This window comes from Punica granatum, chromosome 5, assembly GCF_007655135.1.
Source record: "Punica granatum isolate Tunisia-2019 chromosome 5, ASM765513v2, whole genome shotgun sequence".
NCBI classification, from domain to species: domain Eukaryota; kingdom Viridiplantae; phylum Streptophyta; class Magnoliopsida; order Myrtales; family Lythraceae; genus Punica; species Punica granatum.
Genome location: NC_045131.1, coordinates 2,390,420 through 2,402,967, shown reverse-complemented (window position 1 = coordinate 2,402,967; position 12,548 = coordinate 2,390,420). Strand labels below are relative to the sequence as shown.

Genomic DNA, 12,548 nt, shown 5'->3' with positions numbered 1-12,548 from the left:
CTCCGTATCTCTCAAAATATAAATTAATAACAAATTAATAAATGAATAAATAAGTGAAGTAAATGGAAAGGGCAGAGAGAGATCTAGAAGGACTACAAACACTTGTCAAGCAATAAACTTTTGAACCTAGTACCAAATTTCCCCAATATGTAAGTGTAAGTTCAGACGGGTAAAAAGCTTATTGCCAGGTAAAGTACATAAACGGAGTGTGTCTAATTATGACATTTGTGTCATCATGACACAGTTTTGGCTCTTTATGATTTACCCTTTGTAGCCGGTTTCACCGGTCCTAGCACTTTAGGATAAATCCATAAGCGGGGCCCACGGTCTTACCCCACCCACCTCTCCCGTTTCTTCAATGAGTTTATTATAAAATATATAAGTGGGGCCACGCCCCATCATCATCGGAACCCCCAACCCCCACCCCTATGTCACGGGCTCGGAGTTTGATGTCAGTGCAGGCATCCAAGGATTTGAGCATCGAGGCTCCCCGAACTAGTCATCTCCAAGATTGATAAACTAATATAGATATCCAACTGATTCAAAGTATAACACTCGGAGCGTGTACTTGTAATATAGCAGCTCATATTAACCTACGTACAATGAAGGCTATCAGTACACGGTCATCAGAATTCCATTATCGTATTTGGGAAGAGACCAGAATGCCAGCCCGTGACACCTACTTACAAGACCACATAACCCCCGCAAGAACCCTCGTTCTCAATTTGTTTACCGATTTTTTTTTTTTAAACAGACATTGAAACCAAAGGGCTTTTGGAGCTCGTTCCTTATTGACAGTCACGAAACTCTCAAATGAAGTCACCGATTGCCTCGCAGGCTGCTAGTAGCCTTCGGCCCTTGAAAGGCGGGCTACAACCAATTTAAGGGAGGGTGATCGGATCGTTGCCAAGGCCCGTCTTGCCCCCCACCCGGCCCCTCCCTTGCTTTGATGGAAGCCGGTGGATAAATCCGTGATCTACATTAGTGGTGGAATTTTACTGAAGATTTCAAAATTTCGATACTTCACGTATTTAACAAAGGATAACAAGTACCATCAATTTACTATTTTTAAATTAGTATTCTCAAGTTTTTTCTCAGAAGGTTGAAGTGTTAAAACACTTTAGGTATCCAAATTTAAAAAGTATGCAATTTTTATACCTTTTTATAATCAGAGTTAATAATTCAAATAAAACTAATCCTTAATAAAAAAGGCCCATGGAGACGAAATGTGGAAGCACTATAAGTAGAGAGCCCCCCTCCGGTCTGAGAACCAAACCCCCACGACGGGAAGATTTAAAAGGAAAAGAAATAAAAAATAAAAAAGGGTTGACAGCCGTTCGATCACTTGTGCGGATATCCAACAGTTGAGGATTGAGTGTCAGCATAGTCATGCTAGAAATTTCCATAAAACCAAACCTAATTAACTACAAAAGGTTTAATTATTGACAGCATGAAAATGAATCAATCACTATGGTTTGAGAGTGACTGCTTCCTTCTTTCTTTTGCTAATTATTAGTGATTGTTCATGGAGAAAATGGAAGAGGGATATGTATGTTGGGTTGGTAATTGGAATTATATATATATAGTTGTATCCTTATCTAGATTTGTTTTCATTAGTCATCGTTAAATAATTTTGCTAAAGAAATTATACCTCTACAGCAACACTCGTATCGTGTTCGGATTAGCTTTCGCGCACTAAGTCGAAATGATGCTTGCATCCGGGATAGTCAACGAGAAAACTCGTTACCGTGACACACGTCCTCACCTTCTTAACATTTGAACTAACTATTCTGGATCACTCTTCATGTCATATATGATTAGTCTCATGGAATTATTTGCCCGCTATTGTATCGAATGGGAAACAATGATATCGAAAGTTCTGGCTATCCGTCGAATCTTCTCATCGAATTGATCAATACTTTCACGACAAATAACAAATGTGACTTTGGGCAATAATTTTGGGTACTGGGGGTTTGTCATGGCCACTCCTTCGAGTGCGTTTGGATTTAAGGTTGAGTTGAGTTGAGTTGAGTTTTGGTTTTAATTGGTTTGTAATGATTGTATTGTTGAATTATGAGAAAAAATGTGAAAAAGTAATAAATAATTGAGAGAAAGTAATGATTAAGTAATGGTTGTGTTGTTAAATTGTGAAAAAGTAATAAATAATTGAGAGAATTTAATATTAAAAATTAAATTGAATGGTTAAAAAAATTTTAAAAATAAAAAGAAAAGTAATTATTGTGATTTTGAATTAAAGAAAATATAAATTGAGTTGAACATTGTTCGGAAAATAAACACACCCTAAACGGGAAGGGGAAGGGACAAGCATAGCTTTATGAGTGCAACGTATTACCCACAAAATATCGAACCAAAACAAATCCAAGAGTCAGCAATAAACGTGCCAATTAATTATTGCTGGCCCCCCAACAGTGCCCAAAATAAAATATAATATAAATTAAAAAATAGAATATATATATATATATATATATATATTTTGTACCGGTAATAATAACAAAAAACACAAATAATTGATCCTCAGCTTTATGGGATGGCCGGATTTGTCTCTCCCAAACCTAAAAACGGCCGTAACATCTCTTTTCATCCTGCTCTCCATAATTCATACGTGCAAATTATAATATGATTAGTCTAATTTATCAGACTTTATAATAACATCATTGTAGCCTAATTTGAAAGAAAAATGATGACGATTACTCTTACATTTTGCCGAGGTTACTTTGCTTTACGATTTTTCGGTGACAGATAGATTATGGGATTGTTATTAGTTAATTTGTCAAAAGTAAATAATTTTCGAGGTGAAAAATGGAAAGATTAGTATGGTATGGTATGCTTGTGCTTGATGGAATTATGGGAAATGTGGTGATGCGAGAGCACGTTATGACAGCTCAGCAGAGGAGCGGTTGGTGTGGTGGGGTACGTGTCTGGGCTGGCGTAACGTGAGACCAATCACGTTCCACGGTCCTGCCACGTCAGCTATTACGACAAGGAGTCCCCCTGCTGACTGCTGAGGACGCCGCCGCAGCGAAGCAGAGGCTCCCTCCTCCCACGTTCTCCAACAGTGTCCCCCCTTCCTTCTTCGGTTGTCCCTCAATCATTTGGGTTCCCCCACTTTGACCCTTTTGCCCCCCCCTCCCTCTCCTCTTTTATTTATTTGTATTGTAAAAGATAGATCTCAAATTTCCTTCAATTACGAGAAAATGGTAAAAATACGCAATACAAGGAGGGAGTTTATTATCACCTATTTTTTTCAGACACGGTAGAATGGAATAGAATTGAAATCATACTTCGAAATCAAAGGAAATGCTATTTCGAGTTTCCATATTCTTACTCATTACGAAATTAACAAAAACTAAAAATCTCCTCATAGTTACAATAGTAGCGGAGGGGAGGACAGGGTATTTTGGTCAATTGCTGGGCTCGTTTCTCCAATCCCATCAACTTCCAGCATTGAAAGCCTCGCCCAAACCGGAGCTTTTCTCTCTCCCCTACCTCTCTCTTTCTCTCTTCTCGATTCTTTCTCGGACCACAGAGAGTGACACTGTGACAGGCTCTCACTCTCATCACCAACTCTCTCTCTCTCTCTCTCTCTCTCTCTCTCTCTCTCTCTCTGTCCTCCTCCCTCAGTTTCAGGAAGAACGCATAGCTATCAACAGGGACTGAGAGTGCTTCTTATCCTCAATCCCACTTCAATCCAATCCCATCTCTGTTCAAAGCTCCACTCACATTCGCTCTCTCCACTAATCCCTTCACCAATCTCCGTTCAGTCTCTGCCATCATTACTGTCCCAGCATTCCGGTGGAGTTGGATCTTCTCCGGCCCCATTATAAGTAACTGAGGCTCCGCGGCTGCAGGTTCAGGGGAACCCAGAAAGAAAGGTGAGTTCTTCCTTCATTCATCTCTGCTGATTCTTCGATATTCTGGTTGATGTCGATGGCGTTCTGTATGATGCCCGAGGTGGTTGAATTCTATGTGTTTGATGAAACTCCTGGCCATTCTCTGCGTGTGGCTTCCATTTTCCCGCCCCTTCCAGTTGTTGTTCTCCCATAAAGCTGAATATTCGTTGACTTGTTGAGTGTTTATGGTGCTCCATTCTGATTATCCATCTGAATTCTCCACGGGGTTGCCGTGAATTTAGAGAAAATGGAACTTTAATGTGGGTTGTCTGTCGATCTCTGTGGAAGCCGTAGAAATTGCTGCTATCACTTGAACTGTAACTGTCACTGAACAAAAGGAGCAAGTGCCCTTTTTAATTAGAGCACATATAAGAAGTAAAAAGATTATTCATTGTAGATCCTCGATCTAGAGAATACTAGTAGCATATTCTACTGAGATGGGTGGAAGTTTGAACTGTGTAATGGAGGGAGACTCTAGCCTTCAGGGAGTTTACTTATTTGGGATGCAGACTCTGTTCGTTATAGGAATGTATCTGGTGACAATATTGGTTCCAGGGAACATTAACCATGAAGATCTTGTCTGGAAAAGCAGAAGTTAGTTAGTTGGGCACTTCTTCATGCCATTTTTCAAGTTCTATGGTCGTTGTCATTGTTGTATAGCAGTGGAGAGGTTGGATGATAAAGCTTTGGCATCCTTTGTTTATCTAAATAATTTTCTGCTTATTGATGGTCAATTAAAGCAGGTCACTGCAGTATGTTCTGTACCGTGTTTGTTATTGTCTGAATGAGAGCGTGTCATTGCTTGACTTCCTCATGATTCAGGCATTACAGGATGGAGTCACAAGACGGGGATTGGAGTTCTCTCATAGAGAAAACTGCAGTGGAAGAATACATGCCTGATTCAAATCACGAAGAAACAAAGAACATTAATGTTGATGAAGCACTGGCAATGAATGGAATTTCTGAGAAAGCTGAAAATTCCAAAGCCCCTAATTCCTCTGGTCCTGCTAGCAAGGTCTTCAAACGTGTAAGTCTCAAAAACCATCCTGATACTGCTCCCATTTTATTAAGCCGTGAATAAGTTTCTTCTGGGGATATATTTTGGAAAAGAAATCTATCCAAACTTAAATGTCTGCGAATGTCTGTCTCCAGGAACCAGGTGCTGCGAACAGGAGACTTTCAAAGAACAAGCTCTCGAGGAATAAATCTGATCTTAAAGGGACAACCCCTCAGGCCAATATCTGTAAGCCAGTTCTGTCCCAGAGCCTTTCCTTTCCAGCAAAAGGAATTCGTGCTACTGGCATGAGAGAGAGTGTTCCAATAAAAGCTGATTCCAAACATGTTGGAGGGAGTGGCCCTACCATTTCCAGTGGACCTGTTAGCAGACGCACAGCCACTCAACCGAACTCAAAGGAAGCTAATCTTAATGGGAACAAAAGTTCTTTCTCTCAAGCTTCCATTGCAACCTCTACTAGCTCTCAACGTAGTTCGGTGAGGAACTTGGACCATAGGATTGGATTGACTTGTTTTACCATTCCTTTTTTCTTAGATTTTCTGCTGACCTTTAGCTTTCTGTCTCTTATGGAACTGACCAGTCTGGGAAGAAGCTTAGTTCAACAAATGCTGGAACCCATGATCCTCCTTGTGAGCTCTCCCCGTAAGTCATGAGACAGAAGTTCAAAAAAGTATTGACTACAAAATTCGGAGTAATCCTATATTAAAAAGGTGATAATTTGGCTTTGACAATCTGCAGTTCACAGGAGGATACCCAGAAAGCTTCAAAAACAGTGCACAGATTTGATGAAGTTGACGATGCGCGATCAACTGCCTCGTACTTCTCTTAATCCTGGACCATCTAAAATACTTGTCCATTATGCTTTATAGATGTCTGTGTAATTGCAGTGTATATTGCATTTCATCAGAAGCACTACTTCTCGTGGGCGGAGGAGCAGCAGTTCTGGCTTCGCCTTCAGGTTGGATGAGCGGGCTGAGAAACGAAAGGAGGTAAATGACGCATACTAAATTTTTCTAATTCTCATGGTCAGCTCGTAGTTTCAAATATAACTTTCTTTTGGTTTCTCCAGTTCTTCTCTAAACTAGAAGAGAAGATTCAAGCAAAAGAAGCAGAAAAGACTAACTTGCAGGCAAAATCACAGGTAGAAGCCTGTTAGGACTTCCATTCTCATGCTTTGTATATTATATTATATTATATTATATTTTATATATATATATATAGTTGGTTTAACTCAGGTATCTTCAAGCAGTGCTGTACGGCCTATTTGCCCTGAATTTTGTTTACTTTCTCCTCCAAAATAGGAAACTCAGGAGGCAGAAATCAAGCAACTGAGGAAGAGCATGGCCTTTAAAGCAACACCAATGCCGAGCTTCTACAAGGAACCTCCCCCAAAGGTTGAGCTGAAGAAGGTAATGGATCGTCTTGTTTTCAATCCATATTACACTAATTTGCGAAGCAATCTAAATTGATTTTGAGGCGCCGGAGACATTGTTGGGGAACCAATGTTGGCTTCTCCATATGAGTTGGTCTGATAAACTAAATGTTATTAAACTAGCTCAATCAAGTTTCGGTGCTGAAATTGGTCTTCATGTACAGATACCAACGACAAGGGCAGTTTCTCCAAAGCTGGGGAGGAACAAGACACCTGTCGCTACAACATCTACAGTTAGCAACCCTTCTGAAGGGAAAGCTAGCCCGAGACTAGACCGAGAAGAGGTCAAGTCCCCAAGAACACCCCAAAGAAAGGAACTGTCTTCCACAAAGAAGCCTGTCAAGAGGTCCCACTCTCGGCTTCAATCCAAGGAATCTTCCAACAGACAGCCTTCTAAATCAGCCAATGCTTCCAAAGGCTTAGAGAACCTGCAGGGTGAGAAAGAAAGCACCAAAGAAATGGTAGAGTCTTTGGAGCAATCCCCTGCCCTTATCAGTTCTGAGCTTAACATGGCAAGCCAGACACCCGCAGCAAATCCAATTGCCCATGAGGAAGAATCTGTGTTCCCTTCTGCTGCTGCTGCTGCTGATATCATGCCCCCGGAAGTCGCTGTGGGAGGTTAGCTACAAGTTGTTTTGTGTGATTTGTCTGGCGTTACATATTTACATTATCATATACAGTTTTAGAGAGATTAGGGCTCTGAGATATGGAGATTCTGTGGTGTTAATATTGCTGCTTCCAGTCATTCTATATCATTGTAACAGGTCAAATATATCTTTCTTCCCATTTTGTTCTGTTTCTATGAGTCATGTGGGCAATTTTCATGCGGAACAGCTTTCAGAATTTGATCATCATCACCTGTTCATTTGTAAATTTCGGTCATTCTACAAGCTTCAGTAGTCCACCACTCCGCTGTTTCTTTTTATCTTCCCGTATACGTATTTCCTCACTACGAACTATGATCCATAATAAGAAGCGGGAATGAAATGGAACCATCCTGTGATTCTGGCGCATAGCATTTGAGTTTCAAGTTTGAGTACTCACAGATCCACCCGAGGAAGGGACGGGCCCACAAACTAATCAAGAGGGCCAGAGTAGTTCCTTCCTTTTTAAGTGATGGAAGCAAAAGCTCGGGTTGGAGAAGATCTAAAGTAAAGCTACGCCACTTTAGAGAACCTCACCTAAATAAAACAGCTACTGACAGCACCATATGATAATACGGTGGTTGTTAAAAGTCAATTTCACTGATCTTCCCCTCCTGAAGTTTCCATTTGTTCTTATCTATCTTCACATACCTGTCTTTGGGCTTAAGCTGTATGCGGGTCCCTCTAATATTGCAATGAGTGTATGCGGGTTCATCTAATATGACAATGAGTTAAGGGAATACGTTAAGCACTTTCAGTTCAAGTATTTAATATTTTACTTTTACTATTCACTTTCATTCTCAGTTCAATTGTTTAATACTTTAGTTCAAGTATTTAATACTTTATACCATCATGAATAGTAAAAGTATTAAATACTTAAACTGAAATATTAAATACCTATTCATCATGATGGACTAATGGCTTCAAACTCACTCCAACGTGATTTGGAAACTATCAAGTCTCGAGTTCGAATCCCCCTTAGGCATATGCTAGGGTGCGTGGTGGGAGGGTAATGTTGCCAACACTACTACCCACCACATTATCTATAAAAAAAGAAAATATTAAACACCTAAACTAAAATCCCAAATGGTTATTCTAATCCTTTGTCATGTTGGAATTTTCAGAATTGTATATATGTTCGATTACACGGATACATGAAAGCTTTGTTTGCTACCAAGCCAACCCTTACGTTTGCGTGGTCAGCATGTCGGAAATACAAGATCAGTCTTCAGCCGGAGTCTATCAATCCATCTGGTCTAGTTTACGGACCGAATCACACGTTGCCAATGCTACCATTCGAGGCTCGTGTTGTGGATATCATTTGGTTTTGTTTTGAGGATCGGTTGGGGAAAACCAAACCGATCAAAAGCAAAAGCGAACCATGCCGGCACCTACCGTTTGGTAGAGTAGCAGGACAATATCTGGCAGCTGCCAGCTCTATCGCAAGACAGGAGAAGGAGTGAAGGACAACATGCCCGCCATAGTCGTTGGATGCTTCTCCCTCACCTGTTCTTGTGCTCTATTAATTCATTTTAAGACCCCCCCCCCCCCCCCCCAAATTCTTTTTAAGAAAAAATCTGCATTATTTTCTGCAAATTATTTAATTGAAATAAAAAGTCAAATGCAAGCTCACACTTCATCCATGTTCACATCACATATTCCTTTTTTTCTCATAAAAATCAATTATTTACTTAATATACAGCTCAATATTCGTGCATCGTGATGATATTGATCGTTTGACAATTAGATCGCAAATTCATTACTAAACTGTTGTATTCTCAAGGAAATGAAAGATCCATGAAACATAACTAAAATGACAGAAACTATGCTTTATATATATTTCGGATTTACCAACAGCAACAATAATGAATATATATATGTATATATATATAAAATATAAACAGGCCCAAAAAAGAAACCACCGACAGAACAGTAACAGTGTCCCCGGACAGAGAGTGTACAACGTGGAATGGGATGAATCTGAATATAAAAATAATTAAAAAATATGACAGTTTTTTTAATTACAGTATTTTTCTTACTGTTTTTTTTTTATGACAAAATATGGGGGGAACAATTCTTCATCTTCTATATAGTTCGAAGGAATCTTTTGCGCACACACCTCTCTTCTCTCTATCTCTCTCTCTCTCTCTCTCAGAGCTCATCATCTATGGTCCACGGTAAGCAGAGTCGTCTTCCAAGAACTGCACAGAGATATCATATCACACGGAAATATCAGAAATATATTCGATGGAATCATTTACATTAAAAATAAAAAATATATAAAAATTTGCCAGAAGATATATACCTTTCTCCATTTACAATCTTTAGAAAACCCCCTTCAGGGGTTTAATCTAGAAAAATTTTTAAAAACACAATTCATGATTATCGACACGTCGAGAAATGAGAGTCCTGCCCGAAGGTTCCGAGCATTCTGCACGCCACTTCCATCAACTTCCCTGCATTGCCCCAAAAACATGGAAAACCGTGAGCCGGGTCGTTGCTTGAATGTTCATCTCCGCGAAGAAATCAATTGATATCATAACTTCTCAATGCCCTCATTATTGAGTTATTTAACTCTTCACCAACTAAGCAGCATTGACTGGTAATAAAATATGGAAAGTCAGCCAACAGAAAAGTCTGATCAGAAGTATGAATCATACCAGCTATATTGGATTGAATAAATGGATGTTTTCCGATCTTTTGATATAAAAAAAGAAGGGGGAATCAGTTCAAGACAGGCTGTTGTCAATGGCAATGAAGTCATGGTGGGGGCAGGAGGAGAATTTGGTCACAGCTGTGGGAGTATGATACATTGGCCATGTTGGAAGGAAAGATGGAGGTAAAGGCTGGCACTTAGTGAAAATTATTAGGGTGCCGAACATATCAATCAATCATCATGCTAATCAATAAAGCTCATCACCATTTCCTTTTAACAATCCCATGCCATTTGTAAGTCCGGTTCGAACTTATGTTGTTCTAAAGCGGACCCACAAAGAGCGACTTTATGCAAATCCCACTAACCAGATGCATAAACCTCTCGAGGCAAGTAAAGGGACTCTATGGAAAACTACGTGCAATATGCCTAAAGTTGGTTCTGCAATATTCTCTTCTAATTTTTCAATTATTGAGATACTGCGGCATCTAAGAACGCCCAACTGATCCTTATATTCTTCTTTTCCGACAAGCACCGGGGCAATTCCAGGCTAAAGGTCCCTGGATCGCAGCACATGGAAATCTACCAAGTATCGTATTCGGAACATATCATGTGGTTCCACAATTATGCCAACCCAACCCCATTGGGCACAAACAAGAGGGCTACCAATCTTCAGTTCTACTATTCATCATCTAAGAAGAAAGGAACCCAATAACAGCTGTCCTCTTTACAAGCATCTGATGATTCCATCTCCCTCTACTCTCACTATCAATCATCAACCCGAACAGCATCTATGGCACTGGGATGAACGATAATCTGATCCCAAGTGCCAAAAGAAAGCCGACCCTAATCGAATTCCTTTTCTAGGATCTGAATTGTATACAATATCTAAGCAATAACAACGGCATTCAAACATCAATCTGGTCAGAATCTCAACCTAACATCAATCCTTTCATAGGAAAAATGCTAAAACGAATGAACAAGGCAAAAGGCAGCATAGCAAGAAATTTCAGGAAGATAGACCTCAACTAGTAAACTTAAACTGGATGGGAATTGACGTACCTCTCCGGGGCTTGGTGACAACCTTAACGACCGTCTTCTTCTCCGGCACCTTCGTCTCCTGGGGAGGGAAGAGGACCCCGTCAATCCCCTGCACTGAGATCCTCCCATCCGTGTATATATCGGGATCGAACAGATAAGCTGAGCCGTCCCCTTGCCCGAACTTGACGGACCCGTCAGCCTCCTGAGCCACCACCTTGTGGGGCAGCCTAAAGGTGTCGTACCGCACCTTCCCGAACCTCCTCACGGCATTGTACATGCTCTCCTCAGTCTGATACTCCGGGATAATGTGGTAGTAGATAATCTGCTCCGGCGCTCCGGGCTCACTCAGCTGGTCGGTGGTTAACTTCGCCATGGCTTCATCGTTGGGTGCGAGCACGGTAAGAACGTAGCCCTCCGAGACCAGGCGGCCCATCTCGGTGGCGAGGGAAGTGAGGTTCACGAGGATGTCGGCCATCTCGTTGTAGCCACCATAGTGCAGGAGAGTGTGGATGAAGTCCTTGACCTGGCTCTCGCCGTCGAAATGGTGGCGGGGGCCGCCAGGGCCGGGGGCAGGAGCCGGGGCAAGGGAGGGACCCGGAGCCATGGCGTCATAGATGGGAAGCGCCGGCGGGGATCCGGCCGGGGCAGGCGGTGCCGGCTTCTTCAGGCGGTGGGTCCTGGGGTCCACCTCCGGGGCGCCCTCCGGGAGGACGGCGGAGATCGACCTGAGGCTCCTCCGGCGGTTGAAGTCCTCCTGCACGGACCTGGGGATCAAGAGCCGCCCGATTCCGTGAATGACGCCGTCGGGGCGTTCGACATCACTGGGGCGTACAATCTCCGCCGAGTCGACCAGCCGCTTCCTGCCGGAGTCCTTGGTGGTCAAATGCAAGGCGTTGTTCCAGATAGTGGCGTGCTCAGAGCAGGCGGACTCATCCGCCGGCCAGTGCTCCGACCCGATCCGCTTGGGGACGACGTGGAACATGAGCAGGGTCTGGAGGGACTTGAGGTTACGGGGCTCGAGGAGGAACCGCTTGAACTCGGGGTCCAGCTGCCTCTCCAACGCCTCATTCCTGGGCGCGAAGATCGTAATGTTGTGCTTCCCGACGGCCTCCTCCAGTGTCTGGAGGAGGAGGGCCTTCTCGACGAGCTCGGCGAGCTCGGTGTAGTGCGAGTCGAGGAGCGCTACGAGAACGGAGTTCGAGTTTATTTGCCCGGAAGAAGAAGAAGAAGAATTAGCGGTGGTGGGATTGACAGGCAATGTGGGGTGGACGAAAGAAAAGGAGATGAAGAGGATGGCGAGGAAGAGCTTGGGGGCGCCATGGATGTACGGACCCATAATGCTCAGTCTCTGAGTCTCAGAGAATGGAAGAAGAGGAAGGGAGAGGGAGGCTTTGTCTCTGCTTATGGCTCCTTCTTCTTCATCCTCCTCCTTCGTGTACTGTGTGAGAGCTAATGGTTTTGTTCTGTGTAGGGAGAGGAAGGGGGACACGTGGCAGAACAAGGTAGAGAGTAGGAGTGAGGAGAGAGTAAGCAAAAGTGATCGCGAGGAGACTTCCTTACGGTGACAGGCTGGAAGTGGGCACTACACGGAATTGGCGCCGCCCACCATTGTCCCATCTGGCTTGGCTGGCTGCCTGGCTCATCAAAGCCTTTTTCGAGGTTTGAGCCGAAAGCCATTTTTCCTTTTCTCTATAAATATAAATATTTATTTCCCTCCAATCCTTTCATGAAAATGGTTTCAATTTTGCCGGTAAAATAGGACGACTCATGCTTGCAATACTAATGAGTTGGCGATTTAGTTCGTAAGCGTTATGTTTCAAATTTCAAGTCAAGGGTACAAGTCACATTGCAA

General features: G+C 42.4%; 2 protein-coding genes across 3 annotated transcripts; one reads left to right on the top strand and one right to left on the bottom strand.

Annotated features, from left to right (window-relative positions):
• Positions 1 to 3,496: 3,496 nt before the first annotated feature.
• On the top strand, positions 3,497 to 7,248 carry LOC116208747 (protein WVD2-like 4). Of its 2 annotated transcripts, none has more exons than XM_031542298.1 (9): positions 3,497 to 3,893; positions 4,743 to 4,938; positions 5,064 to 5,402; positions 5,507 to 5,568; positions 5,665 to 5,742; positions 5,834 to 5,915; positions 5,996 to 6,067; positions 6,228 to 6,335; positions 6,523 to 7,248. In XM_031542298.1, exons 2-9 carry the CDS (start codon positions 4,744 to 4,746, stop codon positions 6,979 to 6,981), a joined length of 1,395 nt encoding a protein of 464 aa, XP_031398158.1. In that variant the 5' UTR covers positions 3,497 to 3,893; position 4,743; the 3' UTR covers positions 6,982 to 7,248. The 2 variants fall into 2 exon arrangements, with proteins under 2 accessions (XP_031398158.1, XP_031398157.1); XM_031542297.1 differs by having other exon boundaries at positions 4,734 to 4,938.
• Positions 7,249 to 8,816: 1,568 nt separating this feature from the next.
• LOC116207328 (fasciclin-like arabinogalactan protein 15) lies at positions 8,817 to 12,272 on the bottom strand. The gene is made up of 3 exons (XM_031540233.1): positions 10,718 to 12,272; positions 9,308 to 9,458; positions 8,817 to 9,203 (listed from the first exon to the last, which is right to left on the bottom strand). The coding sequence occupies exons 1-2, from the start codon at positions 12,030 to 12,032 to the stop codon at positions 9,385 to 9,387; spliced, it is 1,389 nt and encodes a 462-aa protein (XP_031396093.1). The 5' UTR covers positions 12,033 to 12,272; the 3' UTR covers positions 8,817 to 9,203; positions 9,308 to 9,384.
• Positions 12,273 to 12,548: the final 276 nt, after the last annotated feature.

What these genes read in the sequence shown, in the direction of transcription:
- LOC116208747 (XM_031542298.1), top strand. Translation starts at nt 4,744, where the DNA reads ATGGAGTCACAAGACGGGGATTGGAGTTCTCTCATAGAGAAAACTGCA. An exon ending in CTAGCAAGGTCTTCAAACGT is followed by an intron (nt 4,939 to 5,063) that starts GTAAGTCTCAAA and finishes GTCTGTCTCCAG; the next exon opens with GAACCAGGTGCTGCGAACAG. An exon ending in GGGCTGAGAAACGAAAGGAG is followed by an intron (nt 5,916 to 5,995) that starts GTAAATGACGCA and finishes TGGTTTCTCCAG; the next exon opens with TTCTTCTCTAAACTAGAAGA.
- LOC116207328 (XM_031540233.1), bottom strand. Translation starts at nt 12,032, where the DNA reads ATGGGTCCGTACATCCATGGCGCCCCCAAGCTCTTCCTCGCCATCCTC. An exon ending in TGTCACCAAGCCCCGGAGAG is followed by an intron (nt 9,459 to 10,717) that starts GTACGTCAATTC and finishes GGGGCAATGCAG; the next exon opens with GGAAGTTGATGGAAGTGGCG.